We start from the raw sequence: 15,953 nt of genomic DNA on the forward strand, positions 1-15,953 counted from the left end.
AAAGTCGACACCAGAGGCTTAGTAACTACATATTAGTTTATAACTAAACCAGCTACAGTCCAGATAGTGCCACTCTACTTGTTTTTCTCTCCAAAATAGCTCCCCAGTTTAAACAAGGCAGGAAACATAAAATTTTAGGGCATTTCACCAAAAGTCACATAAACACTGACTCACTATACAGTCAATAAGGCATTGTTTTTATAACACTGTCCACACTTTTCTTGACTTGCTATTTGTATCAAAATGAAAGTTTGGGGATACTGACCAAAGATTTTATCAAATTATTATTATGACTTATTCAGGATTCAAATCTCAAGTTTAGGACTTTGCATGGGACATGGGGTTAGTTAAGTTGAAAGCATGTTGAAACTACAAAACAAATACCCACACAAAAACACTCACAGCAGCATTTGCAACATACAGCCAGGCAAGTGCACCAGGAGCCGAGGAACCGGGATAAGAAAAAAGTGCACACAGCACAATATAAACCACACAGTATACAGGTGGATGGCACTTACAGGGAATTTAGAAGTCTGACTGCCGAAGGGATAAGATATTTTGTATTGTGGTTTGTTTTGCAAGCAGGTAATGCATAACGACGCCCTGATGGCAACAGAGAAAATTCACCTGCAAGGACATGCCTCAGGGTGGCCAGGATACTTTGCCATCCGTAGGATTTGTTGGTTACTGTAGGCAGTAATGTTTCAATCCATTGATTTTTGGAAGAGATTTTTGCAAACTGTCTCAGTCTTACTAGTATGCATTGATGAACAGGAGAGGGGAGTACAAACAATTTAAGGTTCCCACAGTTTGGTGTGTTTGTTCTTAACTGCCTTCATGACAGACACACTGTTAAACGTCTTCTTGGCCATCGCTGTGGATAATCTGGCCAACGCACAAGAACTGACAAAGGTTTGAACTATTTTGCCACTGTTTTGGCAGTTTACCAAAAGATGAATGTACATGAATGTATTCATGTGTACATGAATGTATTCATGTATCCACGTTCAATGATGGAAGTATAATATATGTATAATAATAAGTTGTCTCTTAATATGCACATTCATTTTGTTGTTATCAGGATGAAGAGGAGGAGGAGGAGTTCTTCAACCAGAGATATGCCAGAGGCAGAGATGGCCTGATATCTGAGTAAGTTACTGTTTCAACAGCTAACAAATTGAGCGTTCTAGGATGAGATACTCTCGAGTAGTTCTTAGTTGTGAGTGTGTGACTGTTTCTCAGATGAGCGCTCCTCTTGAGCAAACGGAAAATCCACATTGGACTGAAAAATTTGTCACCATTCTTCAAACTGTTTGGTCTTTTTGCAGCATATGCAAGTAGATGAATCAGCCTTGGGCTTACTTGGAAAAATCATTGTGGATGGCTGTGGAAAACTGGTGATGATCCTAAATTTGATCGTCTTTTTCTGGAGAGAAGATGTGTAAAAAATCAGTGAGCTGAAGCCAATAAGATTTCCACAATGTCATCAACTGTGGACTCTGAGAACCAGTTCAAGGTGTAACTGGGGAATGCTTTAATTTGTTCCTCGATGCCTCTAGCTGCATGGTGAATGCAAAGTTAGAAAGGCATGTTTATGACATAATGCTGGATGTGAATTGAATGTGCCTGATTTAAAAGCATGATCTCTTACAGACTGAATTTGCAGCATTACTGAAACTACCTCTATAACCAGTATAGTGTCTCTGCAGCCCAGAGCCTTTGAATGGGCATGCTAACTGACATTTGTTTTTTAATCTGGCCAATCAGAGGTTTACAATATACCAGTAAGCCACCTGAACTGGGTGAATCAGTTTTAATTTCACTCGACAGTATTATAGGGCAGCAACACAAATCGCAATCCGTCTGATTATTTTTTTACGTTTTATGCCTATACTCAGTGGTGGACAGTGATGAAGTACCATTACTGAAGACCCACTCAGTACCAAAAGGGTATGTCATCCAAGAGAGACAATAAAACAGAAGAGTGGTCAAAGTTGTCATATTGAAATTTAAGGTGTGTTGATGGATTCACGTCGTCATCTCATGCATTGAGTAACATTACAAGAAAAGTTGTCGGCAGTCGGCCCAGTGAATTCATTTAATTTTTCCTCAGTCTACAGCTGCTGCTAGAGGCTGCAAAACATTATTTCATAAGTTATAGTTAACTAATGTATGACAACGTTATGAACAATGGTTAAACTTGTCACGACCTTGCACTGAGTGTTGATTCTCTTTTGACCAGTCAACAGACTGCAGTGTGTCTAGCTCCACCTTTTAGTACTGGATCTGTGTGCTGGGTACCCAAAGTAGAGGGGTGGAAAAAATGGGGACAGTTCCAAAGGTATCATCCACAACTTTTCACTGTGGAAATTCAAAAAAATGTGTACTGAGCTGAACTGAACAAAACCGACCTGCTGGTGGAAACGCCCCAAAAGTGGTTACCTTGCCCTCTCCAAGTCTGCGGTCTGCAGAGACACAAATTGTCTTCTATAACTGTCTTGGCCTGTGAGTGGTAATGGGCAGCCTCTTTTGTTAATGAGATTCTTCACTGACCTCCTGCTTCTTCCGATGACCTGGTGGCTTTCCCACAGGTCTAATGATCCAGTAAGTCAGGAGGAGGGCAGGATGTAGTTTTCAGATTTCAGATTTTCGGGAACAGTGGGAAGTCTCAGTGTGTCACTCTACTGGGAGGAGGCACACTTTGGACTGTGTCAGATTTTCCTGATTAGTGTGACTCCACCTGATCAGCATCACCAGTCTGACAAAGGAGTTGACAGTATTATGACAGTACATGTCCCATTAGGGCGTTACTGACCACCAGTAACCACATCTTAAAGCAGTGATTGATAAATAATGCTTAAGCATAGTGCAGGGACACTTTTAGGGGGGCTTTGTTTTTTGTTACTATCTGGCCCCTATTTTCTCATGTTTTTGTGTCTAAGTGATTTATGGAGATAAAGTTGGTCCAGTTTTAAAGAAAGAGAGCTGCATAACAGGCTGCAATGCAACCCTTTGTTGCATTTGTAAACTGTCAAAGTACGTCCACTGAAAGTGCTTGTTTTTGCCACTGACATGTTCAGATTATTATTATAGGTGTCTGACAACTCATTGAAAAAGATTTCTTCTGTGATTGACCCTTTTGTTAAAGAGTAAGAACTTTTTGTTCAATCAGAAACAGCCCCAAAATTCCTATCACCAAACCCACCAGACTATTATCATAAAACGCACTTCATTCAAGGTCAACAGAACAAAATACAACTGATAAAAGTCATCTTGGTTTGTATTTCTACTGTTTTAACAATCACCTTCTATTAACTAATTGCGCCTTATTTTTGCAATATGTTTTATTTCATTGTGTTTTATGCCCTCATGTTGTTTACCTTTTTGTCAAAAAAAATTGAATATGTGGTCATTTCTCTTATGTGTGACCTTGAACTAATGACAAAGGAGAAATCGGGAGCCAGTGGCTGGACCAGTTGGAGACCATTGATTTAAATGGAGTCTGGTGGATTTGGCAGTAGCAATTTTGGGCTTTTTCTGGTTAAACATAAAGCATATAGCCTCTTACGTAAAAGGTCTATCTCTGTAGGGATCCTCTCCATGATGTTTTTAGACACTTACAATAACAATCTGAGCCTGTCAGTGGAAAAAAAAGAACTTTTAGTGGCCATAAATGGATAGTGCATAAATGCAGCTGAGTGGTAACCTCTGTAATCACATAATGATGATTACAATAAACTTTTATTATGTGTATCACATTTCTTAACAAAGATACAAACTGCATGACACACAATGAGCAATAAAAAATTAGGCACTAATTAACTCCATAAAGTGAGAGAAAAGGCAAATAATCACCTCAGACAGGTAACTGGCTCTAGCTGAGACACTAAATGTATCATTTGTCTGTTACATATTTGAATGTTAGTCTTGTATGTATTGCAGCTACCAAGATGCTGATTCTGATGTGCATTACAGTGTTTTGCTGGTTCCATCACGTTGTCTTGTTTTATGCCTGTTATGTGGCACTGACCAAAATGTTGTATATATTGTCATTCTGCCAGCTTTAAGTCAATTTTAACCTTAAATTAATCCCTTGAAACCTGAGAAAACTGGCTTAATTTCTTTCAAAAACATTGGGAAGAAGGCGATACGCAACAAAAGAGGAAACTATCCAAAAATTCATTAATTAGAAATTAGTGGGGCACTTTGTAGCTCAGCTGGTAGAGGGGGCACCCCATAAACAGAGGCTGTGTCCTTGCTTCCTTTTGCTGCATGTCACCCCCTCTCTCTCCTTCCTTTCATTAAGCTGTCCTATACATAATAAAGGCAAATGCCATAAAAAAATAATCTTTAAAAAAAAAGGAAATGATTACAAGAAAATTTCATGAATGTTGGTTAAAAAAAATCTTTAATTTTTTTAAGTTTAAAACAACAACAAAGACAGGGCTTTGGAAGCATGCTTAAATTGATTACAATAATTTTGTCACATAATTTTAAATATGTAATTATGATTAGTATAAATTCAGTTTTCCCTAACTTTTTGCTTTTTTCCCGAGAATTTTTTCCCTAGCTTTAAAAAAAAAAGTCTAAATCTACTAATTTCTTGCAATATGTTAAACATTTCTTACCAACTTGGTCAATGCCTTTTTTTCCAATGTTTTTAAAAGAAATTGCACAAATTGCTCAGGGCTCAAAGGTTTAAATCCTTGTGAAAGGCATCTGAAAGCAACACAAGAAAAGTGATATCACTCCAGGTTTCAAAGGGTTAAGAATATATTGAACAGTAATGGCCATAAAATGGAGCGCTTCCTCCAATGAAACACTGATAATCTTAAAGAACTGATTTCAGTCCTTTCAGAACCTGTTTAAACTGGATAATCTTTGCATCCCCTCTACACATTTTGTTCTGTGTCACAACAAATGTTCAGTGTATGTTGTAAAACACTAATGTCTTGTTTTCAAATAATCACTCATTGATTACATGGACAACAAAAGAATCTGAATACCAGTAAGTATGATTGTATGCATCTCTGTCTCACAGAATTTCTCCCTTCAGTTTTCCTACTCAATTATTGAGATTATTTTCTACACTATGTTTATACTTAAATCCTGCACCTTACCTTTTATTGTCCTTGTGGTTTTGGTTCTTTTTATCTGTCCTTACCTCTCAGGTATCTTCATTTTTTCATTTCTGGATGTATTTGTATTTTTTAGCTTGTATTTTGCATATTTTTTCCATGGGAATCTTTTTGTGTTACTGATTAACTAACATTATAAATTCACAGAAAAGCTCTGCCCTTTTCTTGCAACCTTTGTTTGATTTGTTTGAATATTCTTTTATATAACTGGTATGCTAAATGGACACAAGTTTTGGTGTTTCTCGTCAATCATTCGTTAAATTTTGGCCTGTTGCTGCCTCATATTGATGTGAAATGTATTGTGGTCCTCAGTGGGAGGAGAAGACCCTACCTATACAGGAAACGAGCCATCCACAGAGGTCGACCAAACTTCCCAGATGAGCCCGAGAGTGCAACAGGGGCAGCAGACGAGCAGCCCCTCAATGGCTCCAACGCCTTTGTCACCCGCCGCGAGAGGAGGAGAAAGGTTAACATGTCAGTGTGGGAGCAGAGAGCCAACCAGCTACGCAAACGTCGACAGATGGCAAGTAGAGAGGAGCTGTTTGGAAGCCCTACAGAAGACACCATCGAAACTCCTACAATCCCCAAACACACTTCCACCCTCTCCCCTGAGGCCAGCCCAGCTCACCTGCCCGAGTCCCCCATGTCTGTGGGGATGCCCCTTCCTGAGCCCCCGATGTCCATTTCCATCCCCATCCCTGAGCCTCCGGCAGCCGAGCCTCTGGTGAACCTGAGCGAGGACAAGACAGGAGGAGCCAACCACCGGGCCTCGAGCGGCGGCAGGCACAGGATGGCCCGCAAATTCAGACCCAGTCAGGGGCCAGACGATGGGGCCCGACACAGACGGCACCGCCACCGCGATGCTCGCACTGAAGCCAAGAGTCTGGACTGCACCCAGTCGCCGCATGAGGTGCCACTAGTCAGACGGTCGCACAGCCAGGAGAGGAAGATACTGGATGAGAGGGAAGAGAAGGACGACAGAGAGGAGAGAGAGAAAGCAGAGGCAGAAGGAGAGTCGGTTCAAGACGACTGTGGAACGTGCATCGCCAACCCGTATGCAGAAGTTGGAGAAGACTGTCGAAGGTAAGCCTTGATGAAGAAAAGGGGTCATAAGGTTAAACTCTCTACTATGAACTCTAGTAATTTTGACCCCTTTTTCTTTTTGTATGTGGAAAAGGACATTTTAACTGCACTTTCACTGGACATTTTTCCCTGAAGGAGAAGCGAACCCTTTCATTTTTCTGTTTTTTCTTTACAGGATACGTTCACATTTAAATTCTATCTCAAAACAATATTGACATGCCCATATTTATGATGAACATTTAAGTTGTTAACTAAAAAGAGATCCTTTCCAAGAGATAGGGACAAAATATAGATTGTATAATTTAATTATGTTAGCCACTGGTGTGCTATTTTGAAGCCCCCAAGTGAGGCATTTTGGCCTTCGCCATCTTGAATCATTGGAGCCAGAAGTGATATTTGGACGCGAGAGTAGAGCTAAACACGCTGCTAGCTTGCTCAGCACAGTACATTTATAACTATGGTTTTTGCTAGTGAAAAACAGGCTTAAAACCATGAAAATAAAATGTATTTGCTGAAAAAAATGAGCTCCGACTCCATAGAGGGCCATTTAGTTACAGTTAGTTACAATTGACTTCCATGAAAACAGACTGAAATTGCGACATTGTCTATGATTCTGACGTTACACCATACCTTATCTATGAAGTCGCTGTGGTAGTGACGTGGCACCCACCCTTCACTAAAGCAACCAAGACCTTAGTAATACATAACTAACACTAAATGACATTTAAAGGTGTGAGTTATATAGACATTCACCCCTTTTACAGTTGCTGTGAACCAGGAAATTAGCTACCAAAACCACTTTTTGTACCAGGTTGTAAACATGTTTATTTCTGCAGTAAATTTAACATGGGGGTCATTTGAGATTGACTCACTTCTGGAGCCTAAAGTAGCCATTCTAGGAACTACAGTTTTCTGCACTTCCACATTGGCTTCATTTTTCGGCTCTGCAGGTTGCCATTTTAGACAAAATCCAAAGCCTACCTTTCATGCAAAACTGCATCCCCATAGTGATTCAGCTGCGTAAAATAAGGCCTCAGAAGACTGGGTCAGACTGTCTTTTAGTTAAAAACTGCCTCCTATTGTTTCATCCTAAACATTTTCAAAGATATACATTTGTTTTGTCTAACTGATGAGGCCTCATTGCTTCACTTTAAACTTTGGAGAGCATTTTAGCACAGAACAAAAATAGTGGATTTTGCCCCACATCTCTTCTATTACAGTCACATTAGGAAGGAACAATTACACAACCAATGAGTCGTGAAATGTACATATTGCTGTGTGAGTGTTGTTTTAAGACAGACTTGATAAAAGTGTGGGCCAATACAGCCATACTGACGCTGTACAGTGGTGTTTGAGATCAGTGCTAACAGGAGCGTGCTAACACGCTCCCTGTGACAGTGCTGATATGGTAATGTTTAGCAGATTTAATGTTTGCCATCATCTTAGTTACATTTGCTGATGAGCACTGAAAACACCACTGAGGCTGATGGGAATGTTGTTAGTTACAGGTTTTTGGTCACAAACCAAAGTGCTGGACAAATTAAAATTTTCACCAGATAAAAAGTAGAGCGGTAATCAACCAAAGAAAATCTCAGTCGACTGAAATTCTACCTACTCTTCAACCAATCGATAGGTCAAACTAGAGAAAAAACCTGAACGTTATCTCTAGATCAACTAAATTGCCACAGTTCACTCTACCTGGTAGCATTGTGTGTCCACCAAAGTGTGATTTTTTTATTTTTTTGAATCTATCACAGGGCTTGACATTAACACAACCCATGTTCAGGCAAGTGGAATGCCTCAAGTGAAAAATAAATGTGATCCCCAATGTGATAATATCTATATATAAACTAGACTCATGCACACAGCTCAGCGTTACAGTGCAGAAGTCTGTCTCAAGCAAGGGGTTGGACAGGACAGATTAAAAAAATCTGACATACTGAACACTATAGAAGGCAACTTTGGGTTTGCAATGTCATATGGAACTTAACGTTACTGCCGTTAAATATCTCTATAACACTGAATGTTGGATGTTTGGTCGGACAAGAGCAGAACAACCAACCAAACGAGAAACCAACCAAGAAAAAGTTAAGTGATCACAAATCATCCTGAGCAGCGGTGCTGAAATTCTTGGCAATCCATTCAAAAAATGTTGAAACATTTTAGTCAAAAGTGGTTGATTGATGGGTATTGTCATCTACGGAGACATGCCGCTTGTGTAGTTAAAATCTCTCTTGAGGGAAATGACATTTCAGATGAAACAGACGTTAATCACATACAACGCAAAAAGCATGATACAAATACAGCATACAAGAACATTTCCATAGCTCTTTCTTCAGAAAAGTTTTCCTTTTCTCACCTATCTCAGTGGTGTTGCACTGATTTACGTTCTTCTGATCTTTTTTTTCATGTTTTAGAGACATCCCCGATCCCCCTCAGTGTGAGCAGCTGCTAGACTCGGACCAAAACATCCCAGTGGAGCCGGCCTTGGAGGCCACGGAGTTCACTGTGAGGGCCATCGAGTCTGAGAGCCGCCCGGTCTCCATCAAACGTGACAAATCAAACCTGGCAGGAAGCGTGGCCATCGAAATGTCTGCACAACCGCTTCTGGAGCTCACGCCCATGACAGGTAGCGCTGTGATCACTTCACACTCCTTTACTGTGCATCATAAAGTGGGATTCAGTGTCGGTATCACTCTGGATCACCGTGTGTAGGTGTTTGACATCTGATAAGAGTGCCACAGTCTTTTTTTTTTGATGAATCCATTGTGCTGGTGACTCACGTTGTTCTTTCTTCATCATAGCTGTCCATGTCCAACTGAAACAGCTTTGTTCTCTCCTCTCGCACCTCTGTCTGGATTTTAGTGAACAGTAAAGAGTTGGAGGCGTACCACTCTGAACAGACAGACAAAGAGGACGACACAGAGGAGGAAGAGGAGGAGGAGGAACCTCCCATTCCTCCCAAACCTGTAGCTCCAGATAGCATGTTCATCTTCAAGGCCTCTAACCCGTAAGATGCTGCAAACACCCCCAAAATGTTTGTTTTTTATTTGAAAAACCTTGTCCTCTCTGTGTGAGCTCTTCATTAACCAACATCTTCCCTGTCATTTATCCTCAGTATCAGGAGGATCTGTCACTATGTGGTTACCATGCGCTACTTTGAGATGACCATCCTCCTTGTGATTGTGGCGAGCAGCATCGCCCTTGCTGCTGAGGACCCTGTGTGTACCAATTCAGACAGAAACAAGGTAAGATCAAAATACACCTCCCCTAGTGGCCTTGATCTGAATTTGGATGTAAGAAAGTCAATTTGATGTCAGAAGAAACCTTTGAAAAGCTGCAAAATGGTAACACAGCAGTGCATAATAGGTGAGTTTAAAAGAACTGCTAGAAAAAAAGCTAAAACCAAACTAATTGGTTCAAACATGTCGACCATGTATGCAGGCAGAAATGTAAAAAGCTGTTCCAAATGGATGAACTCGTATTGTTCAAATTTGGATATTGATATGGAGGCTCAAAGGCATTCATTGTGTTGCATTATTTTGTACATGCAAAACGGGATGCAGGTTTATGTGGGAAGCTTGAGAACATAGTCAAATACTTTCTCATCTCCACACAGCTGGCTAATCGCTGCATGGGTGTGAATGGCTGATTGTCAGTTTGGGAAAGGTACAATTTTGACGTCAGTGGGGTGTGTGGGGGAAGGGAGTTTCAGGTGCTGTTTAGCTATCTGAAAAGAACTTCATATGATGTGTACTGACACCTTAGAGATTATTTCACCCTATAAATTACCATTTCTGTATCAGTTTTTCACACTGTATCAGTGTGTTGAATTTGTCAAGGAAACGTTTTCCTTGCATGACTCTTTTATTGATGAAAATTATTTATGAATTAATTTCATCTGCGAAGTTTACAACAGGAGATCTATATCAAAACATCCATAGACAAACTCACACAAGTCATGCAGTATTAGGGCTGTACCTTTCTCATAATTTCGTCAAATCAGTCAAAGTCAAATCAGATTTGGCAGTTCAATACGAATATTAGACAAATTATTTTGTTTTTCCATTTAAAGTTTGACAGCTTGATAGGCAGGACAGATGTTAAAACTGACTGCTGTCACCTGATATATCGTCATCTTTTACAGACCTTATCCTCAACGAAGCAAGACTGCAAAGAATGAATGAAAATTTTGAACTTACTCATTCTGCAATCCTACCGAGGACGTTTTAGCTTTCAGGTTTACTGTTTGATGTCGAGTTGACATTACACTGTGTCAGCAACAATGTGTCGTGACACGTTTGATTTCACACACACGCACAAGGTGAGAATCAGCAGTTTTGCTGGGGAAATAGCTGTGCAGTTAGTTTTTCACAACTCTGTGTCATGGAGAGTGTCACGAGTAACCAGAAAAACACAAACTAGTAAAAATTACACTTATGTGTGAGAGAGAGAGAGACAGAGTAAAGAGACACACGAAGGACACGCAGACTCACATTTGACATGTTCCACACCATCTATGCACGTGGTTGCCAATCATTTCTCATCTTTGGGATGGCTTTTTCTAACATCACCACAGACCCGAAATTCGTACTGCTCTCGAAGGAGAACAGAAAAATGCATTAAAGATAAACTATGCAGGGTTTGTCACTAACTGTTTCTAAATGCAACATTCAAACTTGGCCCCTCCTCCTCAGCTCAACAAGACTGAGAGACTAGTGGTGGTCAAGCGAGCGAGGGAGTGGATGAAGAGAGAGCAGTGTTATGAGAAAAAAGGAGTGAATCAGAGAAATGAAACATTTGCTGATTGTTTCATGTCAGTTACATAGAGCAGAGGAGAGATGCAGACACAGCAGTGTAACCTGGTCACTACGCTTTTATAGAGTCCTGACCCAGTGCTGCTATTGGCTGACTGACATCCAAAAAAACGTCCTGAATGAACCAAAATAAGAAGAAAATGAGAAAAGACTGGCAGAGAGCAGGTTCTCCGCATACATACACTGCCACACACTGCTAATGGGTCATAAGTGATGACTGAGAGGGATTACTTTTGTATGAGAATATAGTGGGTTTTTTTGTTTGTTTGTTTTTTTAGAAAAAGGAAAATCCTGCATTGTGTATCTTAAAACAATAGCTTAACACTGAGAGTCTGAAATAGCTTAGACTCACTTTATCGTCACAAACAATTCTGAAATTTGTCTTGCATCCCAGGACATCAGCTGTTTCACCTAACACTTAACCATCAACAAAATCACACAATTAACGCTCCAAATCACTACAGACATTACGAAAAGTGGATTCAGTGCAGTTCATTCGAGCCTGTGGGACTCTAAATCTGCTGTGTGATGGCAAAAGCTGATTTTCTTCAAATAACGGGTGAGGGGGATCCAACGTAGTATTAACAGCCAGAGACAACATTATTTTAGTATTCGCAGTTTGAAAACTTGACTCAGTTATAATGAAATATTGAAGCTGCCAACAGCTGCAAAAACAGTAAAACAAAATAAATAAAACAAAGTAAATCAAATTGTGGTTAATAATGAAACCACTCCAAAAAGATCTCGGAAAACAAATAACAAGTATTGAATCTTAGATGGGAAATTTTATGCACTCTTTGTAAAGTTCAATTGGCTGAGATATTGCAAGGCAATTTGTTAGATGTCTGACATAAACTTTATATACATATAGATATGATTACGGCTGTTGTATTCGAGTCTTGTGGGGAAACCACTTTTTTAAGTGTTGCACGTGTCTCAGTCTTGGGTTTGGCCAAAACATATGTTCAACATATGTTTCACAAGCATAAGCATATAAACACAGATGCTTCTACTCTGTATCACATCCCTTTTAACTCTGAACTTGAACAATCTCCATACTAGTTCACAGAATAAGTTGTTGCTCCTTATTCTTGCAGTCAGAGCTGATCTAGGAAAAATATTATTCTCTTACAGTCCACTTTATACGTGAAATAATCTGCATCATACTTAAAATTTGGACAATCTGCCACCATTACAGCTCTTTAAAAACCTTATTTCAGATCTTGTTTTAAACATTGTTCTTGTTTTTTTTTTGTTTGACTTTTATCTGGTATATATTGTTATTAGTGTTCATTTTTTTTAAGACTTTCTTTGGATTTTCTGGTTTACTTATTGATCATCTGTTCATTTTACCTTATTTTAGGTTGCTTAGTGATTGTTTTTATGTATTTGTTCATGATAGATCATTGAGAGTGAGGGACACCCTCAATTTATTTCTCAAGTCTTAAATAAAGATTTGAATCAAATTCAATTGAATGCATAACAGGTGATATTTCAGTCAACTGTCCACAGTCTCTCAACTGCCGCCGCTGTGTTACAGAATAAGTTTGTAATTGTAAGTTTGTAATTTGGGACACACTTTAGGTGAGTGTGTGCCAGAATGATGAAAAATAAGAGCATGCCCCCTCAGAAAAATCTTTTTTTATGTTTGCAAATTATGCAGGTCCTCCGTTATTTTGATTACGTCTTCACTGGAGTGTTCACCTTTGAAATGATTATCAAGGTGGGTAACTGAAACGTATCTTTTCTCCACTTTCACCACACCAATCACACTTTTAACGACAAAAACATAGCAGCTCTAGATTTTCTCAGGGGTGCTCCAGTCCCTGTGTGTATTTGATCTGTTCACTTTACATGTCTGTGTGGGTGTGTTGTTTGTCCTCCAGATGATAGACCAGGGTCTCATCCTGCACGACGGCGCTTATTTCCGAGACATGTGGAACATCCTGGACTTCATTGTGGTGGTGGGAGCTCTGATTGCCTTTGCTCTAACGTGAGTCACTATATGGTGCTGCCTGCTGATGACTAATGACTGACTCACTGCAGCAAATCATTTTCTGAGCATACAGTATTGCTATAAACGACCTTCCCTCAAAGACACCTTTTGCAGCTTCAAAAAAGTGTTTCCTACATTGCAGCTCAAGAACTGCAAATATGGAGGCATGCATGGTCCTGTGCAGTGTGTATCTCAGATTTAACTGTTGCTATGGTCCTACAACAAGAGGAAAGATAGTTGAAATTTGAGGGTCTACACATGAGTGGAGTGTGACGCTAAAGGCCTCTACGATATTTCTCTTTGTCGTCGTTGCCAGCATGAGTGTGTCAGATAACTCACTAAACCTTTTGTGCCTTTTGTTGTACTGTAGAGGACTGTATTGTTAATTTCTCTGTTGTGAATATAGCTGTGATCCTCCGAGCTGTGCTCACGGTGTATCTCTCTTTATGCCTCAATTTCTCTGTTGTTCCTGTGGATTTTATCACTGTTGGGGCTACCAGGAATGTGATGGGGTAAAAATTTCAGTCACACTAAATGTAAACGTCTCCCATAAGCTTCTCATAAATATTTCTCTCTTTTATTATTTTCATGTGTGTAATTTTGCCCTTTTGTATTCAGTGTTTTTTGGAGTTTTTTGTTGTCTTTTAAATCTCACCTCAATCTGCTGAGCCTGAGTGGTACCATTGGTAACATTTTTGATAATTTTTGCACACTAATCATTCATGCCCTCTAATGGATAATTTTGTCATTTACATCATTTATTTTTGCACAGTAATCAATATAAAAATATTTCTTTCGGTAAAATGGATAAATTGTATCAGCATCTCTAATTTCAGACTCAAAACTACACGCACACAGTTGAAACTTTGGTTGAAAGTAAGGAAAAGGACAAAGAGAAATTACCGTGATTGAGTTCTATGACCTTAATAATAAATTCAGTTGATGAGGGTGGTGCTTTTAACCTGCTTTTTAAGGAGTCATTTCACGATTTAAGGACAAAAATTATAAATGCAACAAAGTTAATTTGTCCTCACAGATAATAAATTCAAGGTTACAAACTGAAAAAAATTATGAGATCTATTACCTGTGTTACCTGCTTGGCTCCGTACAAACACACTCAAGGTGAAGTGTTTCATTGTGTTTTTTGATATGCACTTGAGTTGACATTTTTGCTTTAACTGTGTTTTTCTTTTTCACTGTTTTAAATGTGTCTATTCCATGTGTCCATGTGCATTAGTCTGAGTTTACATCTATGTTCCTAAGTGCTGTATTTCAATATCGACAGAAACAACAAAGGCCGAGACATCAAGACAATAAAGTCTCTCAGAGTTTTGAGAGTTCTGCGGCCTCTTAAAACCATCAAGAGGCTCCCTAAACTCAAGGTATGATGCAAACACGCCCCAGTATTTTGTTTTTTTGTCAGTTCAAATATCTCTGACAGATTGCGTTCACTTTGCCATCCCTCTCATCTTTCTTCTCTGCAGGCTGTTTTCGACTGTGTGGTCACATCTCTGAAGAACGTCTTTAACATCCTCATCGTGTACCAGCTCTTCATGTTCATCTTTGCTGTCATCGCTGTGCAGCTGTTCAAGGGGAAGTTCTTCTACTGCACTGACAGCTCCATGAATACAGAGAAGGAATGCCAGTAAGTTGACACAACTAAACCAGTGGTGGAAGAAGCACTCAAAACGATTTCTCAAGTACAAGTAGTGATACTGTAAAGTAGAAATATTCTGTTACAAGTAAAAGTCCTGCATAAAAAAATTGCTTGAGTAAAAGAACAAATATATTACCACTTTAACATATACCAAAATATAGCAAAAGTAAGAGTACTCAATATGCAGAAAGGACCAGTTCAGAATCATAGATATATCAACCCAATTACCCCCCAAAAAGTGGCTATTAAACATTTCTGCAAACCACAAATACAGTACACATTTCCATTATGATGTAGCAGATTCCCAGAACATTAAAACAGGAGAGAAACAATGCAACATCTCTCCTGTGAAGAACTTCCTGGCAAGAATTTAATATTAATAACAACTCAATATAACTGACAAATAGATCTTGCTACAACATTTGTGACTTTTGAATTGACAAATCCTTTTAGAAAGTCTTGACACAAACAGCTTATGATACAGAGAGAGAGAGAGAGAGAGAGAGAGAGAGAGATTCTGCCTGAAAGCAGGCAGAAGAAAATATTTTAAAAAGTGCAGCTCCTCACTCTTAACACACTCCCAGGTGGCCTGTGATTGTCTGCAGAGACCCAGACTCACCAGTGAATAATATTTTCACCTAACAAAAGCTTTAATACCTTTTGTCTTCATTCAGTCTGCTGATTTAATGAGTGAATTAGGTGAAACAATGACCTCTGGGCCACTCTGCTCCCTACAGAGGCTACTACATTGACTACAGCAGAGACAAAAAGGAGGTGAAGAGAAGAGAGTGGAGGAGACACGAGTTTCACTACGACAATGTCTGCTGGGCCCTCCTCACACTTTTCACCGTCTCCACTGGAGAGGGATGGCCTCAGTAAGTGCAGTTAGATTCCAACTACACAATTTACCCCCCAAATGTTCAGTTTAAGGAAAAAGATGTGTTTAAATTTAAACTTTGCAACAATTTTTCTGCTAGAGTCTTGCAGCACTCCACCGATGTTACAGAGGAGAGCATGGGGCCAAGTCGGGGGAACCGGATGGAGATGTCCATTTTCTACGTGGTCTACTTTGTGGTCTTCCCGTTCTTCTTTGTCAACATCTTTGTGGCTTTGATCATCATCACCTTCCAGGAGCAGGGTGACAAGATGATTCAGGAGTGCAGCCTGGAAAAGAACGAGGTGTGCAGCAATAAAACACATGACATTTGCAAACATACACACACACACACATGCTCATATTCATTCATGTCTGTTTTTTTTTT

The 15,953-nt window shown here is 39.6% G+C and overlaps 1 protein-coding gene across 2 annotated transcripts in view; it reads left to right on the forward strand.

Annotated features, from left to right (window-relative positions):
* cacna1eb (calcium channel, voltage-dependent, R type, alpha 1E subunit b) overlaps positions 1–15,953 on the forward strand; it is a 76,052-nt gene that overhangs the window by 47,503 nt on the left and 12,596 nt on the right. Inside the window, exons 19-31 of one of the 2 annotated variants that reach the window (XM_042496945.1) lie at positions 845–912; positions 1,082–1,149; positions 5,451–6,221; positions 8,639–8,850; positions 9,087–9,231; positions 9,340–9,469; positions 12,702–12,761; positions 12,925–13,031; positions 13,535–13,546; positions 14,320–14,416; positions 14,519–14,679; positions 15,429–15,566; positions 15,669–15,870. In XM_042496945.1, coding sequence (XP_042352879.1) covers positions 845–912; positions 1,082–1,149; positions 5,451–6,221; positions 8,639–8,850; positions 9,087–9,231; positions 9,340–9,469; positions 12,702–12,761; positions 12,925–13,031; positions 13,535–13,546; positions 14,320–14,416; positions 14,519–14,679; positions 15,429–15,566; positions 15,669–15,870 — 2,171 coding nt within the window. The remainder of the gene's footprint in view (positions 1–844; positions 913–1,081; positions 1,150–5,450; positions 6,222–8,638; positions 8,851–9,086; positions 9,232–9,339; positions 9,470–12,701; positions 12,762–12,924; positions 13,032–13,534; positions 13,547–14,319; positions 14,417–14,518; positions 14,680–15,428; positions 15,567–15,668; positions 15,871–15,953) is intronic. The other variant, XM_042496944.1, reaches the window with a different exon arrangement.

The sequence above is a fragment of the Plectropomus leopardus genome, chromosome 12, assembly GCF_008729295.1.
Source record: "Plectropomus leopardus isolate mb chromosome 12, YSFRI_Pleo_2.0, whole genome shotgun sequence".
In the NCBI taxonomy this organism is placed as follows: Eukaryota; Metazoa; Chordata; class Actinopteri; order Perciformes; family Serranidae; genus Plectropomus; species Plectropomus leopardus.